This window comes from Heterobasidion irregulare (genome assembly GCF_000320585.1).
Source record: "Heterobasidion irregulare TC 32-1 unplaced genomic scaffold scaffold_12, whole genome shotgun sequence".
Taxonomy (NCBI): domain Eukaryota; kingdom Fungi; phylum Basidiomycota; class Agaricomycetes; order Russulales; family Bondarzewiaceae; genus Heterobasidion; species Heterobasidion irregulare.
The window spans coordinates 845,477-864,118 of NW_009258208.1; the positions used below are offsets into that span (position 1 = coordinate 845,477).

At 52.0% G+C, this 18,642-nt stretch overlaps 8 protein-coding genes across 8 annotated transcripts; 6 read left to right on the forward strand and 2 right to left on the reverse strand.

The window, feature by feature from the left end:
* Positions 1–117: 117 nt before the first annotated feature.
* On the forward strand, positions 118–4,397 carry HETIRDRAFT_436863 (uncharacterized protein; the record flags this gene model as incomplete). Its single annotated transcript, XM_009553885.1, has 11 exons — positions 118–498; positions 547–789; positions 857–1,324; positions 1,380–1,479; positions 1,533–1,690; positions 1,751–2,414; positions 2,464–2,570; positions 2,620–2,661; positions 2,718–2,814; positions 2,873–3,188; positions 3,244–4,397. The coding sequence occupies 11 exons, from the start codon at positions 118–120 to the stop codon at positions 4,262–4,264; spliced, it is 3,597 nt and encodes a 1,198-aa protein (XP_009552180.1). The 3' UTR covers positions 4,265–4,397.
* A 248-nt stretch (positions 4,398–4,645) lies between these two features.
* On the reverse strand, positions 4,646–5,875 carry HETIRDRAFT_329421 (uncharacterized protein; the record flags this gene model as incomplete). Its single annotated transcript, XM_009553886.1, has 8 exons — positions 4,646–4,802; positions 4,866–4,915; positions 4,984–5,112; positions 5,188–5,254; positions 5,310–5,433; positions 5,497–5,577; positions 5,646–5,737; positions 5,796–5,875. 8 exons carry the CDS (start codon positions 5,873–5,875, stop codon positions 4,646–4,648), a joined length of 780 nt encoding a protein of 259 aa, XP_009552181.1.
* A 491-nt stretch (positions 5,876–6,366) lies between these two features.
* Positions 6,367–7,351, forward strand: HETIRDRAFT_436865 (uncharacterized protein; the record flags this gene model as incomplete). Its single annotated transcript, XM_009553887.1, has 6 exons — positions 6,367–6,416; positions 6,475–6,649; positions 6,707–6,836; positions 6,893–6,973; positions 7,034–7,096; positions 7,153–7,351. The coding sequence occupies 6 exons, from the start codon at positions 6,367–6,369 to the stop codon at positions 7,257–7,259; spliced, it is 606 nt and encodes a 201-aa protein (XP_009552182.1). The 3' UTR covers positions 7,260–7,351.
* Positions 7,352–8,476: 1,125 nt separating this feature from the next.
* Positions 8,477–8,804, forward strand: HETIRDRAFT_162716 (uncharacterized protein; the record flags this gene model as incomplete). The annotated part of the gene is made up of 2 exons (XM_009553888.1): positions 8,477–8,488; positions 8,544–8,804. 2 exons carry the CDS (start codon positions 8,477–8,479, stop codon positions 8,802–8,804), a joined length of 273 nt encoding a protein of 90 aa, XP_009552183.1.
* A 483-nt stretch (positions 8,805–9,287) lies between these two features.
* On the forward strand, positions 9,288–12,083 carry HETIRDRAFT_461086 (uncharacterized protein; the record flags this gene model as incomplete). The annotated part of the gene is made up of 5 exons (XM_009553889.1): positions 9,288–9,614; positions 9,719–10,399; positions 10,462–10,712; positions 10,775–11,394; positions 11,461–12,083. The coding sequence occupies 5 exons, from the start codon at positions 9,288–9,290 to the stop codon at positions 11,949–11,951; spliced, it is 2,370 nt and encodes a 789-aa protein (XP_009552184.1). The 3' UTR covers positions 11,952–12,083.
* Positions 12,084–13,129: 1,046 nt separating this feature from the next.
* On the reverse strand, positions 13,130–14,050 carry HETIRDRAFT_390385 (uncharacterized protein; the record flags this gene model as incomplete). The annotated part of the gene is made up of 2 exons (XM_009553890.1): positions 13,654–14,050; positions 13,130–13,602 (listed from the first exon to the last, which is right to left on the reverse strand). Coding segments are annotated over exons 1-2 (858 nt in total), but the record flags the coding sequence as incomplete, so codon positions are not given.
* A 1,334-nt stretch (positions 14,051–15,384) lies between these two features.
* On the forward strand, positions 15,385–16,694 carry HETIRDRAFT_329865 (uncharacterized protein; the record flags this gene model as incomplete). Its single annotated transcript, XM_009553891.1, has 7 exons — positions 15,385–15,671; positions 15,749–15,803; positions 15,867–16,108; positions 16,174–16,416; positions 16,471–16,493; positions 16,553–16,594; positions 16,657–16,694. 7 exons carry the CDS (start codon positions 15,385–15,387, stop codon positions 16,692–16,694), a joined length of 930 nt encoding a protein of 309 aa, XP_009552186.1.
* A 1,276-nt stretch (positions 16,695–17,970) lies between these two features.
* Positions 17,971–18,616, forward strand: HETIRDRAFT_390389 (uncharacterized protein; the record flags this gene model as incomplete). Its single annotated transcript, XM_009553892.1, has 3 exons — positions 17,971–18,181; positions 18,280–18,383; positions 18,440–18,616. Coding segments are annotated over 2 exons (264 nt in total), but the record flags the coding sequence as incomplete, so codon positions are not given.
* Positions 18,617–18,642: the final 26 nt, after the last annotated feature.

Sequence of the window (18,642 nt, forward strand, 5' to 3'; positions counted from 1 at the left end):
GGCCACCGTCAGTTATCTTGAAGCATCGCCCCATCTGTCCCACCCTGCCAACATAGATCTTGATCTAAATCTCCTTGTTATATTTGTCTATCTGTCTGTTGTTCTTCAGGATTCGAGATGGATTCGATATACGAGCACGGGGATCCAGCACTTGAGCCCGAGGACCCAGCGGAGGATCCCGTCCATTCTGGATGCACATGTCCTCCGTCCCCGGCATCACAGCCTACAACAGACTACTCCGTCTTTGACATTTCCTTGGTTGAATCGTTCGATACTGGCACACCACCCCTTACAAGATCCTCAGGAAGCCATGAATCTGTGAAGAGGAGCCTTGACGCCCTGGAGGATAGCACCTCAATTTCCCGCTCAGATTCGTTTAATCTTCCCAGCGCGAAGCGGCCGCGAATAATTTCAAGCTCTGAGGTGCTTCGTGGACTGGAGGGTGATTCTAGCTCAGCGTCGAGAGGCAGAATTGTGGACGAGGACCCGTATATTATTGTGAGTAGTATTCTTGTTTCGAGCGAGTTTACTGGACATACTTTGTAGGCATATGACAAAAATATATCGAAATGCATGAAAAGTCGTGACTTGGCCATCGGCACCCAATGGGAGATCGCGCGACTTGTCTCTCAAGGTACAATCAACTGGAATATCGACCTCGAGAAGCTGGACAAGTTGCGAGGGTCAAACTCGGAGGCTGCACCAAAGGTGAACGGCATTCTGAGGTCTTGTAGCTCGATCCGATCGACCACATATAATGACGCCTATGCAAAAGAAGCGGCGGCAAAGGTGCGTTTGCTGTCAGCGTGTCTGAATTTGACGATGCACATTTCGGTTAATTGAAATTGGTCTTTAGTCCCCTTGGGAAGAGCTGGATCGAGAGGACGAAGCTTTTCGAAAAAATGCTTTATCATGTCTTGGTATCACCGCAGGCGATTGGTATGGAGGGCAGGTGCAATTTCCGGCAAAGCTAATTTGGACTGAGTCAAGATTCAAGATTGTCCTCGAACAGCCTGCGCTTGGTTCCTCTTCACGGTTCACCCGTCGTTTCGGGTCTGACTGGCTGATCCGCGTCCGGATACACAAGGACCTCAACCTGGCTAGCAAGATCGAACGGCTACAGATGTTTCTGGTCCGGCCTTTCATAGTCAACGGGCAAGTGTACCGATTTTTCTATGCCAACAAGGAGCGCAACTTGTTTCTCATGGCCACAAACGAGGGATGCACCGATGGGGTCATTAGGGCCTACCCTAAAACAAGCCGCCGCATGAGCCTACTGGATTTCTTTGAATGGCACAACTCAATGCATACGAACTTCACACAGGTACAACTTTTCGTTTCGCCAGCGAACTTGTGCTCTTGACGTTAAAACCTTGTAGACTGTGGCAAAATGGGCAGCACGCATGGCATTGGGGTTGTCCAACTCGGTCCCGGGTGTCCTCCTGAACGAAAATGAGATACTAGATGAACCTGAAATCAGTAAGTCAATCCTACCGATCATATTTCATATACTTCGTGCTCATTTCGTCAAGTCTCGCCTGAGTTCAAGGGGAGCGGAAAGGTACCTAGCGAAATGGAGATGACCGACGGCTGCGGGTTCATCAACACTAGTGGATTGATGGCACTGTACAAAAGGGGATTTTGGGCAGGAATGCCTACTGCTGTCCAATGCCGCATTGCGGGGGCAAAGGTATGTGTCATTGTGGCAAAGTTGCACTGCGGAGTGGTTTGATGATTGGTTTCCGGTCAGGGCCTTCTGCTAAGACATCCTAGTGATGTGGAGAACGGTCGAGAGCATCCCACTGTCTGGGTTAGGCCCTCTCAAACTAAAATCAAATATACTCCACAATCCCTTGTCGATCCCGCGAAGCGCATCGTCGATGTCTTGCGAGCGTCACACATGACTACTCATGTACGTCTAGCCAACGAGACAATAATCAACCTTGCAGAAAACGGAGTACAATCTGCTCACTTCAAAGTTCTTTTACGTGCGTCACTCACCGACGTCGTTGACAAGTTGTTGGACTGGGATGGTGAGAACGGCATGGCTGAGCTATGGAATACCGTTGCAAAGGCAGGCGGTGTCATTCCTGCACGAGCAGCACGGCAGATGTCAGGTACGGCGCGAGTCCGTGGTCTGCGTAGCCATGACGTGGAGTCAGACGATAGTGATGATGATGAGGCAGTTGTGTCCTCTCAGCCACAGTCGGCTGCGTGGTGGGCAGATACTGTTAGCGGCTGTCCTTCATCTCTCGAAGAGACAGTTCTGGTTTTCCTCGATTCAGGTTTCTTGCCGAGTGAGAATCCCATCCTGGCGAAGAAACTTCACGAGGTTATCAAGAAGTCAATTAACTCGTACTGCTCTAAATGCAGGATAATAATACCTATGGCCTGCTCTGCGTTCATTGTCCCAGGTGCGTGATGTTTCAATATTTGTCGCTACCCTTTCTGAATTCTTGACAGATCCGTGTGGCATTCTAGAGGAGGGCGAGATTCATGTTAAGAGTTCGTCTCGGGACCTGATCAGACCAGATGGTACGACGAGTGACAGAGTGCTTGGAGATGTTCTAGTCAGTGACTTTCTCAGAGCATGAGATTGTTGATCGTAATACTTGCCAGGTGACAAGAAACCCGTGCAAACTTCCTACTGATGTTCAGAAGGTATATTTTATTTTTGTCAACCAGAGCCAAACTCACGATATCATCAAACTGCCAAGGTCAAAGCCGTCTTCAAAGCCGAACTCGATCATTACGTCGATGTCATCATCTTCTCGACCAAGGGTGCTCGACATCTGGCAAGTATGCTTGGGACCGGTAAGTGGCAGAGTCAGAATGTGTGGTTGCACCGGGGTCTGATCGACATCTGTTGTAGGCGACTATGATGGCGACAAAGTGCAATGTATCTGGCAGCCGGAGATCGTTGATAACTTTCAAAATGCCCTTGCCGACTTCGCTAACCCTCCTACGGATCTCGAAAATTCCTTCCTGAAGGAGAATGAGAGCGTCGCAGCCTTTTTGGAACGCGTGCCAGAATCAGAACCGGTGTCCAAACGCACGCATGAACGCCAACGGGTCCTGATGGGGCCATTGCGTGACCTCTCTGTTGTGGGGATCTACTCCTCTCTTCACGACAACTCCATTTATCAGTTTGGTTATGGACACCCAGACACTGTTCGTCTGGCCTGGATGTAAGAGGTTCTCTGCTCTTCTCTTAAGAGAGGACTGTTGACCATGAGCATCCAGGTTCTGCACCGTATTAGATGGTTCCAAAACGGGAATGACCGTCAGCGCCGAAGTCCTCAAGAACGACAAGAAAAAGTTCGGCTCCAACCGAGAACCCGCCTGGAAGCGCCACCGACTATTGGAAAAAAAGAACAAAAACAAAAAGGGCAAAGGGAAGGACCGCTTTTCGGAAGAGCGAGACTTGGTCCATCGCTGCGAAGTACTGAAGTCCACGAAGTTCATTATGGATGAGCTTACGAGCGATGCAAACAAAGTCCGTGATGAAAAGCTTGCCTTTGTGGAACATTACTTCGACGACCTATCGGCCCACATGCCATCAAAGGACGATGATCTTGAGAGACCGTGGCAGATGGCTCAAAAACGCTTGGAGGGGGTGCGCAGGACGATGGAAGAAAACCTTGGCCATAGACTGCTGCAGGTGGTCAAGCATGTTTGTGCGGGCCTTGATTTCGAGGCAGAACGGGCGGCGACGCTAGGCAATCTCATTCATGAAGATGTAAAGCGAGCACGGACGACCTTGACCGACCTTGACCGAGACATCCGCGAGAGCGTGCGACTTGCGGGGATAGAGATGGAAGCTGTGATGCTGGAAAACCTCGTGGTCCGGATCCTGGAACAGCCGATGGAGGTGCCAGGTGCAGCGATGGAGGCGGAACTTGTGGAGAGGATCCAACGACCTGTTGAAAAGTTGTTTGAGGAGTTTAGAAAAGAGCAAAAGGACGAGAAAGGGGGCTTTACAGGACTCGCGATCACAACACGCCAAGACTTTCTCCGCAAATACTCGCTCAAATTCGTAGGCATCGCAAACAAGTTCACATCTCAGCTACTGTTCTTCAGCGAGGATGATGTGAGGCTCGTGCGTGCGTCGTACGCATACGTGCATTGCCCGAAGTCTAGCCGCTTCCCTTGGAATGTCGCAATGCGGGACTTGGGTGAGATTAAGGCGAAGGCGAAAAAAGATTACAAGGTCTGTACAGGCCCATTCTACGATCGATTCAGCATCCGTTCCAGCCGGCATTGAGTGGGACGTTGGAGTAGTCCGCAGCTTGCGCGGGATCTTTGGTTCACTGTCGTGTATTGTTTTGATATCTGCTGCTCTTGTGTTGGATTTGATGAGATTCTTGATTGGAATTGCATCGTGTCGTGTAGCTGAGCGTTTGGTTTTGATTCGCCAGCGCATTGTATCATACGTGTCAGACGCTAGTTGCGTCTGCCTCTTTGTCATCCTGTCGTTGTAGTTGTATATATGGTTTGTTATGTTGTATTCGTGTGTATGCTTTGTCTTGACCTTCTTGAACTATCGATCTCTGTCTTGGCCTGACCATGACACTCACCCCAGCACTGTAGATAAAAGAAACTGTGTATTCATAGTCCCTTGGACGCACTATAGACAGTCATTCGATCACGCGTGGTTCACGGGATTCCAGCTGATGGCACCAGCAGAGCCACGGTCGAGCGCATCGAGACGAGCGATGTCGTTCTTGTCTAGAGCGAAGTCGTAAAGCGATATGTTCGAACGGATGCGTACCGCTGTCGCCGATTTGGGAAGAGGGACATAGCTGCCGCCGTCGACGTCAGAAGTCAGAGTCAGGGCAGGAGGGTTACGTGCCCACGGAGCTTACCCGCTTTGTAGCGACCAGCGAAGGAGGATGTGTGCTAGATCACGCCCGTGCTAAGATGCCAGAGCACATATAGCAGTGATCAAACTTCATGCCGATCCGTCCCAGTTTCATCACTTACCTTATTAGCGATGTCGACCAACACCGGGTCGTCCATACGTCCACGAAGTAGTGGGCAGTACGCTTGCACGACTACGTTGTGCTCGCGGCACCACGCCACAATAGGCTTCTGTTGGCAAAACGGATGCAGCTAAAGGAAGGTGAGTTGACGCAATGCTGTGGATGGAAATAAAGTGGCCAGACTGATCGAGTACAGGCCACGCACCTCGATTTGGTTGACGGTGGGCAACTCAAGTCCGGCGGTCTTGATCTCATCTAGATGCTTGAGACCGCTGAAATGTGTCGTCGTCGAAATCAGGGACGATTGTGGTAGTAAATCGCACGAACTAATTTGATACTCCAACGCTTTTTATTTTCCCCTGGTCACGCGCCTCGAGCAAGGCTCGATATGTCGCGAGACGCCGTTCAGTGCCAGACATAGGATCATGTATGAGGAAAAGGTCGATATAATCTGAATTGAGTGACCATAGCATGCACAGTCAAGATACGATTGTACATGTATGATAGGGCTTACCGAATCCAAGCTTTTCAAGTGACGTATCGACGCCGCGCAGGGTGTTCTCATACCCATGCGTCTTGTTGATGCATTTCGTAGCTGATATGCACATCGATACAGATCGACAAAACCGCCCGTCATAGTGTGGTAAGTGTAAGGGGACTCACTGACGAATACATCGCTGCGAGGGACGCTCGATTGGCGCACGGCTTCACCGACGTGCGCCTCATTGCAATACGCCTGAGCGCTATCGATGTGGCTGATTGCAGGTCAGAGAAGTATCTGTTGGTCAAAGGGATACCATTCGACCAACGCACCGATAGCCCGCAGCTAACGCTTCAAGGACCGATGCCGTTGTATTATAGTTCTGGTATACGCCAAAACCAAGCAAGGGCATCGAGTGGCCTGGTAGCAGGTCTGAGTGAGATGGCCCCCATAGTGCATGGATGGCTGGCTACCAGAGGAGAGTCGGACGACGGAAGAAATCGATAATACAGACATTACGCCTGTGGCTTCAGTCTCAGCAGCAAATGACTCCGCCTGATTTTTCTCAGAGCCTCGGAGCCGCTTAACTTGAACGTGACGTCGCTCAGACTATATTTTAACAAGATTTTCTGTATCCGGATATCGGAGAATTACAGTAAGTACGTCAAGCCTTCGAAAAGGAGCATATAACAAAGGGGAAACACATACGTTCCAGTTCAATGGGCCACTGAAAGTTTACGAGAGTTGGAAGTTCGAGGTTGACCAGCAATGTTACGTCATTGTGTAACGTGCCCTAACACTGCCCTAACCCTGGTTTCCATATTCCTCGAAGCACACTGGAGCCGCAGGGAGCCGCACCTTATCAGAATTTCTTCTCAAATCATTCTGAACTTGATCCTCATCATGGTCTCAGCACTCATTTTACTAGCAGATGGCACGGAAGAGATGGAGTTGTCCGTAATATCTTCCAGGAATCCCTTGACTATAAGAGTGACCTGCTCCAACTTGCAGCACTATCATCTATGACACTCTCGTCCGCGCTGGGATCATCTGTACCTCCGCTTTCGTCCCTTCCGACGCAAGCGCAGCAGATACGGATGCGCGCATCAGCCCTCCGTTTGCAAAGGGCTCCAGGGGGATCCGAATTCAGCCAGACACTTACTTCTCTCTACAAGCTCTGCGAGTCGTGCGTGTCACAAGTTCATGAAGATCCAATACAGAGAGTTCATTTTTCGTGCGGCAGGAGAAGTTTGGCGCGATTATCATCCCAGGTGGGGCACAGGGTGCGAGAACAATGGCTGAGTCGCCCGCTGTGCAGCGCCTTGTACGTGAATTCTATGAACAGAAGAAGATTGTAGGTATGATCTGCGCAGGCAAGTAGCGTTGTCTTGAATTTCGGGTTTTTCATTCTGATTACTCCATCATGAAGGAAGCATGGCGGCGCTCACGTCGAAGCTTCCCAAGCAACCATTGACCTCTCATCCATCTGTGAAGTCAAAGCTTGAGACAGGTACGTTCTTGACGTTTGCCTTGAGATATATCAGCGAGATGACCACTGTGAACGTCTCAGAATATGACTACCGTGAGGATTCTGTAGTCGTCTCGGGTAACCTCATCACTAGCCGTGGCCCAGGTACGCCCATTCTCTCCACTATCGTATTTATGGCAATCAGCGACGAGCATGGACAGGCACTGCGTTTCCCTTTGCTCTCACTCTCATTGAGCACCTCTGTGGCGCCACTAAGCGCGAAGAAGTCCAGGGGCCAATGATGTTCCCGCCCGAGACGACTTGGTGATCCTATTCGTCGTACACGCGAGGAAATTCAAACCCATGTTTGTATAATAGACATAGCTTCGAACAAAATGCATCGGCTCAATTCAACATCTCAGATCTTGACAGGATGAGTCGTTCGGGTTCAATGCACGCGTCAATGACTACGGCCCATGGGCCCATGAAGAATACAAGAAACGCACCGCCTAGTTCTCGATTCTTCACAATAGAGCTGGTTGGAAAGTGAATAGAGGTTCCCATTTCGCCAGGCTACAAGGTATCAATCGTACTATGTGGGCTACTTATAGGAGGACTTCAAGGATGTGGGGCCCAAGGCCCTTTTATCCCTTTGCAAGAATGGGGCAAGTACTGGTCCCTTATTACGTCCCTTGGCAGCTACATCCGGATCGGCACAGGACAGTCTGTGTGGTGACAGTGCAAAACCCATAGGCACAATAGAAGATCTCTGGCAATGATTGCAGAACTACAAACCGCCTGCCTACTTGGGAACAAAGAGACCCGTTGAGGTACACATCGCCTCGAATTCGTCACACAGATGACGGCAAGCTTGTGGACCAACAAACTTACTTCCATATCCGTCTCGCCTACTAACTTGTCATCTGACATTCTCCGCTACAAATTCGTTTCAACGCACCGTTGTACCACATGTAGGCGCACGTTTTCTCCCTCGCCTTGCTTTTACGGAACCTCAGTTCGGCCTGTACCACGTACTGATCGACAGGAACGCAGACCGTTATGGGTCGTTACTTTGTTTTTCAAAAGTGGCATATCCGTGTCCAGAGAGTCCGGGAGGCTGCGTAACCCTTCACCCCGCTATGTTTCCGCAGGGATGCGCTCTTGTCTCAGAAACGTAGACCGGCACCCTCACGGCACCCTCACACACTGACGACTACGGCTCAAAGCACAAGTATAAGTGTGCTGAGTTGTGGGTCCATCCCTTTCCTTCTCTAGAAGACCCTACATGCCTCCCAATCAGGCTTTCAGTTCTCCATCGTTCTTTACCGATTGATGCGTTTGAGGTTCGTTCAGACACTCATTCTCCTAGTTCTCTGTCTTCAGTGTGAGTCTACCGCCTTCTACATCAGATATCATGTTGTAACGAGCTGAAATATTGGGTAACTAGTCTCCTGTTTGTCGACTGCTTTCGAACTTTCCTCGCATGCGGGGTTGAGGAATCCTCGCTGGGAGATTAATCGACGAATTTGTTTCTGGGGCTGTAGGATGTCAGAACCGGTGAGTGTAGTCTCTCCCACTCAGTATCATAATTCGCTTCAACTCCTCTCAGCAGGTCGCTCATGATGTACAGTCGAACTCATCTCAACCGTCGTCATCACTATCTGGGATTCCTCCAGGCACCCTCTCCCAAACCGCGTCGGCCAGCGAGGAGACGTCTTCCTCGCTTCTGCCCTCGAGTTGCTCCAATGTATCTGTCATCGACGACCCAGCCCTGGCATCTTTGCCTCATTCTGGAGGCATTGATTTATTCGTCTCCTTTTGGAGTTACTGCGTTGTTCTGGTCGCAACAATGGCAACGGCTGTGGCTGTATAGATCACTGGTGATAATCACTAGACTCGTATTTTTATAGTCTTGTTTGTATTCAAGTTTGGTACTGACTTTGTGTTGAATCCCGTAATATATGACTGCATGTAGCTTATACCCACGAGGGACTACAGAGAAGGGTTGATTAGGTTATATTGAACGCACCTCGTCTACAGAGCATATTGTACTTACTAGCTATCTGCCCACTATGTCCAATACACAATGTAGCTGACAATTTTCGTTATTAGTTTTTATATCTTGTTCTTGTGAGCTTCAAGAGGAGACATATGTGATAGCGCCGTTCTCCTTTTCGTGGGCTTTTACTTACGGTAGAGGGCGAAAGGCGGGCACGCGCCGAGACGCGCGCATCATGTGCTGCAGAAAGAACGTCACATGTTACCAAAATTTGACCCTTTGGTTCTTTCGGCTTTCAGTGTCCCAAGCCCTTGCACGCTTTTCCTTGTCAATATCAGTCCTTCGACACACCGAAGAATGGTGGCCGTCGATCCAAATTCCGTCAAAATCTATACCGTGAATGGCGCTCCTGCCGGGTCTTCTTCCTCGCTGCCAGACTGGCTCATTCGCAAGCGAGCTGCCAAAGCCAAGGGCAAACGTGCAGTCCGAGAACATGTTGAAGGCACCATCGAGCTCATCCAACATTTCGAGTTCCCCGAAGCGAGCAATCGTGTCCGGACGACACGAGATGGGCACCATATTATTGCGACTGGCACGTATAAGCCTCAGATGCGAGTCTGGGACTTGGACCAGTTGGCTCTGAAGTTTGAAAGGCATTCAGACGCGGAGAATGTCGATTTTATAGTGAGTCCCCTCCTCTTTGGCATCAGACCCATCTTGGAGATTAAAGTCCTTCCAAGGTTATCGTCGTATTTCCATGTCTGAGCCATCTCTAAACACATTCCCAGATTCTATCCGACGACTGGACAAAATCTCTGCACCTTCAAGCGGATCGTACTATTGAACTGCATACGCAAGGAGGATTCCATTATCGAACACGAATACCTCGTTTCGGTCGCTCTGTCGCATACCACTTTCCTTCCTGCGACGCCTTATTCGGTGCGTCAGGATCTGAAGTCTATCGACTCAACCTGGACCAAGGCCGTTTCCTAAATCCTCTCGGGCTTGGGAATGACGACGACAGTGTTGAGGGTGTCAACGTGATCGACATCAACCCAGCACATGGGCTATGTGCATTTGGCCTTGACGGCAATGGGACCGTTGAATTCTGGGATCCTCGCTCACGAAGTAATGTCGGCATCCTGCGATTACCACGTTCGCGTCTCCTTCCTTCTGGCAACCTAGGGTCTTCAACTCTGTTGAATGGCACGGATGGCATGGGTGGATCTGGCTTGTCTATTACCGCCCTTTCGTCTCGATCAGACGGCTTATCATACGCAGTCGGCACATCGACCGGCCACACACTCTTATACGATATCCGTTCCCCACAGCCGTTTGCCATCAAGGACCAAGGCTACGGTCTCCCTGTCAAGAGGGTATCTTGGATTGAGAGCGGAAGCAGGATGGCAGGTGACGGCCTCATACTCAGTGCAGACAAGAAGGTCGTAAAGATTTGGGACAGAAATAGCGTACATCTTCTTTTTTACATCATGGTTGGGCTGCTCTCAATGCATCTTGTTCTTCCTATCAGCCTTCAACAAATTTCACGTCGCTCACCCCCGCGAACGATCTTAACGATATTCATCATATCCCCAGCAGCGGCCTGCTCATGACCGCGAATGAAGGTATACAAATGGCAACGTACTATATCCCGCAATTAGGCCCTGCTCCACGATGGTGCTCCTTCTTGGAGAACTTGACTGAAGAGATGGAAGAGGGCGCTGGTGGTGCTCGTGGGATCTATGAAGACTACAAGTTTGTCTCTCGGGCCGAGCTTGCTACGTGCGTTGCTATTTTATTTCATTATCCGTCCATATAGTATCTGACGGTAATCTTGTTTGCAGCCTTGGTTTGGACCATTTGACCGGCACTGCGGCTCTCAAACCGTACATGCACGGCTACTTCATCTCACTCAAGTTGTACGATGCGGCCCGTGTCATCACCAATCCTTATGTGTACGAAGAAGCTCGCGAGAAGATGGTCAAAGACAAGCTCGACAAGCTCGCCGAAGGCCGCATTCGCGCGCGCAAGGACCAAGCCAGCGTCAAGGTCAACAAAGCCCTCGCTGAGAAGGTGGCCAGGGATGCGGAGCGTGCGCGCAAGCGGGAGGAACGCAAGACGCGGAAGAAGGCGGTGGATTTCATGGATATCGATGAGGCTGCTGAAGGAGAGGAGACGGCCAAGGGCGAAGTTGCGAACCTTTTGACCGATCCGCGGTTCAAGGCGCTGTTCGAAGACCCTGAGTTCGAGGTGGACACGCAAAGCAGAGAGTTTGCACTTCTCAACCCATCGACCGCGGCGCAGGGTAAGGGTAAATGGGCAGAAGGCCGGAAGGAGGGTGCTGGGCGATCAGCAGGTAAAACCGCCGTCGAGGACGAGGAAGAGGAAAGCGAAAAACATTCGTCGGATGACGGCACTGACAGCGAAGATGGCTCTGGTAGCGATGATAGCAGCGATGCTGGTGGTAAATATCTATTTTCCAAGATCGTCTGTATTCACCAGGCATTGAACATAAACTTTGTTTTCCTAGATCTGCGTCCATCACACGAGGCCGCGCGAAAAAGCGAAATGGCCAGTCGTCACAAAGCCCACGCAAAAGTTCGCCTCGTTCCCGTGCGCCCAAACACCGCAAATTCCAACGCAACCGCCAAGTCCCTCTCCTTTGGTCAACGGCGGTCAAATTCTCGCACATCTTTCTCTACTTCTAAGAACCGTCCTTCCGCTGATGAGCACGTCGTGCGCAAAGCCGACGGCACCGTCGAGATGAGTTGGGTACCCTCTGGCCGTTCATCGGAGAAGTATGCAGGTGGCGATGGGGATGATGCAGATGGGAAGCGCCGGCGCGGCAAGGGCAAGGAAGATACGAGGAAGGGTGTGGAGCGGTTCGGAGCAGGCATGGAGCGGGGAGGCGAGGAACCGTATGGTAGTGGGAAGGGGTTGAGTGAGCAGGACAGGAGCGGAAGGACGGAGCGCAGGCGGGGGGTCAGAAGTGGAAGTAAAAATACGTTCAGACGGTTATAGGTCCCACGACCCATCCGGAGGACAGGTGGATTTCGATATCTGTGTGCTGCTTTCTTTTGTTCTATCTCCCTGTATGTCCCGGGTGCGACCTTGTTCCCGGTGGGTGTGAACGAGAAAACCCACTTTCGAATCCGATTCGAAGGTAGGACGATGGTTATCGTTGCAATTAAATATTATACTGGAGCAAACTACCTCTACGCTAGCTATGGAGCAACCACCCTAGATAAATAAGCAATACACGATGAGACTACTTCCCACAAGCACCTCCCGCCAAAAGGTACCAAAACCTATCGATCGCTCCCTGAGGCTCCAAACCACGAACCAACACCGCTACCTCGAACCTGACCCATGCCCTCCTTCCCATGTATCCTGACCACTGACGGCTCAAAGGGGGGCGCAAGCGATGACAACGTCGATCCAGATCCTTGCGCTGACTGACTATTACCTTCGGCACCCTCGGCGGCCCTCCGCTTCCCGCTGCCGGCGCCAGGCGTTTGCATCCCCATCGCCCCCCGCGCGCCGAATTGCTGCTGCGCGGATGAGCGTTGCTGAACCTGTCGCACCGCGGGCGGGCTGGTGAACTGGTTCTGCGCCCTCGGGTGCACGTGCGGATGTGTGTGCGAGTGCTGGTGCTGCTGGTGTTGTGGGTGTTGGTGGGGTCCAAAGGGCGCGTGCCGCTTCCCGCGCGGCGCGAAGGGGAGGTGGTGGAAGTGGTTATGGCTGTGGTGGTGGTGGTGCCCGTGGTGGTGCCCGTTGTTGAGACGGGGTACGGACTCGGCACGGTCGGCCTGGGAGGCGGCACTGTCAGTGGAGGTGGAGGTGTTGGGGTCGGGGGCGTCATCGTTAGAGGCAATGTAGCCATATGGATCGGCCTCGATATGCTCCCTCTCTAGCTGGATCTTTCTCAGCCGGTCTTCAAGATCGCGGATGAGGCCCTTGTTGTTGCTGGTGCCGTCTTGCTGTCCGTCACTCTCCTTGTCTCTGTCCTGAGCTGCTTCGTCCTCCTCTTCGCTGCCACTCTTGCCTTCAAATTTCTCTCGCCTATACTTCAGTTTCTCCAGCCTCGCTTCTACTGCCGCCAGCTCCGTCCTGATCACTTGCAGCCGCGCACTGTCCTCGCTCTCCCTGAGCAATCTTTCCTTCCGCGCCTCCTCAGCCATCCTACTGACGGCCTCCCACTGCTTTTCTTTCTCCTCGCTTTCCGCATCTTGATCCTTCCGATCGGCCTCCACGACCTCCCGTTCTGCTTCGACGTCCTCTCGGCCCTTGGCGGCTTGCTTCACCGCCTCCTCCAACGCACGCACCTTCTGTCGTGCCCTGGCATCACCGGCGGCGTGTTTCTGCGAAGACTTTTTTAGAGAGGAGATCTCGGAGCGCAGGGCAGACTGCGATTTCTGCGCATCGCGTCGAGCAGCTTTGAGTGAGGAGAGCAGTGTGGTGTGCTCGTTCTGCAGATGCGAGAGCGTGGATTGGAGAGAGGCGATGTACTCCTCGAGGGTCTGATGGGAGTGCGTGGTCGACGTCGGCGTGGTGGGGGGAGACGGCGAGGGGGGAGATGGAGAGGGATCGACGAGGTTAGGTTGGGAAGATGAGCTCAACAGGTGGGTGAGCTCAGGGACGTCCTGATTCGCGTCCGTGTCGTTGTCGCGACCTAAAAATTAAATCAAGCAGCTGAGGGTCGACGAATGAAAGCGATGCGCACCGCGAGACTCGGTCACGATTTGTCCCTTCACCCTCTCTTCCCCCGGCAGGACTCCCAGCTCGATGTCGTACTGTCTTCCCGGCATGAGTCCGTAGATGATGATCAGCGCCTCGTCTGCCTCGTCGTCGACTCGGATGAGAAAGAGCTTCCACGAGGCGCCGTTGACCTTTACCGAGAGAGCATCGGACATGATTTGATGAGGGGAGGTGGACGACAGCGCTACGGTGCCATCATCTGCGTGGTCGTCCTCGCCGTCGAGGATGAGCGAAAGATTTGTCTGGGAGGAGAGAGAAGAGAGGATGAAGGTTGCGGAGACGGAGGTGATCTCGCGAACGGAGAGGGAGAGGCGGGGATGCCATGGACGGATAGAGTGCCATTTCGACATGTCTGCCGCTTGCCCTGCCATCGTCGACGAACGAGTCAGTAAAGCCATGTAACGACGCCACTTTGGCAAAAATGCAGTCACACAAGTCCATAATGGAAACGGCTTTCATGCGAATCTCACACGCTTTCGTCGATCCGAGCTGACAGAAACCCACGATTCCGGGTGCATTTCGACCAAACTGATACAGTCTTTCACCACTCCTCTAGACACCCAATTTGCTTTGATGTTTAGTGACTCGGATGTTTATTTTCATGGGTACATTATTTGAGGTCATTCATTCACATACATAAGAAGGATACAAGCAAAAAGTTTCAGGCCGAACGAAGGCATTTTAAGGTATAAAAACAAAAAAACTTTGTGGGAGAAGGCAAAGCGTGACATATGGGTCACCTAGACACCTTGGGGCTCTGTCACACGTGACACAGACATGAGTTGAAGTAGACAGACAAGAGGGTAGAGAAATTGGGGATAAAACTCCAGAGCATATGTGAGCAATACCAGAGCCATGCCATAGACCTTGAATCTTCACAAGGGTAATGGTAGGCAGACCATGCATGCCACCCTGAGTACCAGGTGTTCCTAGTGTGACATTTGTGACATTTTGTGACTGTCTAGAGGCCTGTGGTGTAAGTTCACGTTATTTGGGAAGTTGTGAAGGTCTTGTCATGTTGCACAAGTCACTATTGTGTTAAGTAGGTACACCAATAGCATACCAACATCTTTCAGACTGCATGAACCTCTCTTGTCTTATACAAGCACACAATACCAGCCCTCCATGCACACTCAAAAATTCAAAAATGGGCAATGCCGAAGCTTATGAATTTTTTCCCACCTGTTTGAGACTCACACCAGCAAAAAAAAGTACCCAGATATATTTGTGCCATCCAGCACTACCCCTCGGGAATTGTGTAGAGTTTAAAGTGCAGAGGAACTCGAATTCTGGCAGTAAAAGAGCCAGGTGTCTAGGTGAGTGATGGTGTCTAGAGGACCGGTAAATGACTGTAATGATGTTCCGTGTGCACCTGCAAGTCAACGTGGTCACAGGTGACACTCCATGTGACATCATGTGACTCACCAGAGTCACGCTGTTCGCAGCGGCAGCGCGCCGTGTCTGACGACGTTCCCACCAGCATCAGGCTGGAGAAAAAAAATGATGGCTGAAGCTGATTGCAACAGTAACTATGTTTTGATGCCAGTGAAAGGGGCCCATCCAAATTGTCCTCATCAATAGGGCGGTGTAGTGGCCAACCCTGCGAGCAGGACTCAAATTCACACGCTCGCCGCCACGTCGCCAGTTCCAAAGCGAGCGCACCTCTTCTGTTCCTTATCCACCTCCACCGTCCACCATGTCCTCCCGCATCTCAATCGCCCGCCCGCAGGGCTCATATAGCCCAGACCCTCACGGCTTTGGCAACTCGCGGCCCTCGTCTGGTTACAGGGCCGCCGACCCCGACGATCCCATCGAGAAACTCCGCACGTATAGCAAGCTGGCCGAGGACAACATCGAAATATACGCTCAACCGCTCAAGCCCCATCTCCCCGCCATTGGCCGCTTCATGATTGTCGTCACCTTCCTCGAGGACGCGCTCAGAATTGTCACTCAGTGGGGCGACCAGCTTTGGTACTTGCAGAGGTACGTGCGCGCTCTCCGCACTCGTCCGCGGCTCGTGTCCCGCCCGGCCTCGCACTCAACTTTCTCGCGTTGTAAAGACACAGACACTTCCCCTGGGGAATTTCCCACTTGTTCCTGCTCATCAACGTCATCGTGAGTACTTTAAAACGTATCCCGGTGACTGCCATTTGTGACACGTGTGCTCCGTTCCGTCAGGTCATGCTCGTGGGTTCGGGTGCAGTCATCACGAAACGACACACGGAGTACGCCGTAGCGGGGCTCCTCGGTGTCGTCATCGTTCAAGGTTTCGGATACGGGCTTATTTTCGATCTCAACTTCTTCCTCCGCAACCTCAGCGTCATCGGCGGGCTCTTCATGGTCTTCAGTGACTCAATGATCACCCGCAAGAAACTCTTCGCCGGCCTCCCGAGCCTCTCTGAGAACGACCGCAGGAAATAGTGCGTTACTTCCGCTTTTCCGCCGCGACGACTTGCTCGCTGACTGAAGCACCGGTGGACGTCAGCTTCCTCCTTGCCGGCCGCATTCTCCTTATCTTCCTCTTCCTCGGTTTCATCATCCAAGGAAAATGGAGCATCGGACGCGCACTGGTGTCTCTCATCGGGCTCGTCGCTTGTGTCATGGTCGCCGTGGGCTTCAAAGCCAAGTGGTCGGCATCCTTCCTTGTCATCCTCCTCTCCATCTTCAATGTTGCCGTCAACAACTGGTGGTCTGTGAACTCTGCGCACCCGGCGCGAGACTTCCTCAAGTGAGTCTGATTGAATATTGTCTGAAACTCGATATTGACGCGTGATCTCGGCAGGTACGACTTCTTCCAGACCCTCTGTAAGTTTTCAAATGTCTACCTTTTCAAAGCATCTTCTCTTTACATCTTTGAATTGTAGCAATCGTTGGCGGTCTCATCCTCCTCGTAAACATGGGTCCTGGTGCGTCTCGTTCTTTCACTCTGGCACAGAAGCCGCATCTCACGCGACCGACTTCTCCGCAGGCGGCCTCTCGGTAGACGAGAAGAAGAAGAACTACTAAAAGTCAGCGTGCAAAGAGCTCATCCACGTTGCTCGTCGCACCGCAGACGGAAGGGTGTTTGTAAACGGCAGATGGACAATGATCACGGATCATGGATGGGCAAGAATTGGCGAGCGAGCGAGAGTGTCCGGTCGGAACGCGGTATTTATTGAGCCTTGAGCCTCTCGGTACTACCGTGTACATTCTTGTGTGAGGGAACCGGTGTGGGGATATGGCATGGCATGGCACCCCTTTCTTTTCTCACTTTTCTTCTTTCTCAATGTGTTTCAATTGTCTTTTTTTGGGTCAGTCTGCGCTGCTGCACATGCAGCTGGTGCGTGTGACATAGGTCTCGAGTATTTTGCTCAGCGAGCGCTGGACCCAAACTCTATCTCGATTACGAGGTAGGTTCACTTATGGTTCGTCTGCATGAGCGCTTGTGTACACGAAGAGGGAGGGGTGCTCTAGCACTTTCAACTGCCCGGGCGTTGGTCTGTCCATTCTCGGGCCCAGATGACTTCAGGCGTAGATGCTTAGGCTCGGATCAAGGTCTGTTTGTGTTCGTGAATCGCTCCAAACAGGTTTAGAGCTGTTCAAAGCTGGATGTCTGGATGCCCGGGCCGGTTCTTTGCACGTTGGTAAGCAATGGCTATGATGCTGCGCTTTGCTTGTGGCCGCTGCGTCCAGCAAGCTTGACCATCTTCGTCTACTTGCTAGGTCAACTGCCTCCCCTCTATGGGACCGCATCTCAGCGTCTCTCTAATATTTAAGTACTCAACATTGCGCGTGCTGCTTTCTTTCGAAGCTGGTCATACTATGAAACATGTTCGCAAGTATCTTACGACTTGTACTCTTGTGGACCGGGGCTTGCAGAATTGTGCGTCGCAAACGCTGCTTCCGATCCGTTCGATCGAAATTACATTACAATCGATTGAGGGGGTGGTTAATGGCTGTTCATATCCGATGCGTGCGGGCAGGTCATGCCCAGCCGCAGCCCGCGAGCCGGGAGAGCATTTTCCGATAACATCTTCTCCTTCAAGCTAACCTCCTACCCTTATGTAGATATCCGAGCTCGTCAGCCAGCGAGACGAATTTGAAACAGGCTCTATTGGCACGAGCTGTGTCTGGCTATAAGGCGCTCGTAGCCGACTCGACAGTGCATACTGCAAGGTACGGCTGGCCCACCTCAAACAGCAGCTTAGTGGCAGCTTGCGTCTGTAGCCACTCCTGATACATCATCTATCGCCGGCTGGGAGCTGACGTATCCCCTTCTGTTACAGCTGCCTCCTGTGGCGACGCAGAGTTGCCCTTGGAGCAGGTCGCATGTTCCTTCCAGGCTAAAAAGTATCTACGACACAAGTCCGCAGGAACCCAGGAAGCACCGAATGAACACTCCATAGAAATACGAGCGCCCAGGGGACGAGGTTGCGTGGAAATTGCCATCAACGTGCCTCTTGCTCTCCCAATCCGGTTTCTCATCGCCAGCCACGCAGCCGCAGGCTCCATAAGTGAGTACCTCACATGGCCTCCACTTGTGCCTGGGATCGCGACCTTCCCCTATTTTGGGGCGCCTGCTTCACTGACATTGAATGACGTTTTGCTTCAGGAGTATTTGTTGTCTGGGCAGACTTGGGGTGCGCCGGCATCAGATGCCAGTGATTGGAGAAGGTTTGGCACCAGGCCCTGGCCACCAACTTAGTAAGAGAGCCGGTAAGCACTGATTGGACTTCTCAACTTGGTGTCTAAATCTAAATGCGGTAGAGAAGCAGATGTGCCTTCAACGTGCGGTCGTCGATGTGGTGCGTGGAAAAGGCACCGTTCCTTCCGCGATGTGCAGACGCAGCTGAGAAAATGGGCTTGGATGGACACCCGCTGACCGCCATTCATGGCGCCTCCCACTGGGCTTTGTGTAACCCCCGACAATGTCCAAACTCGCTCGCGTAGCATCAGCCCGTCCCAAGGGGCGCAT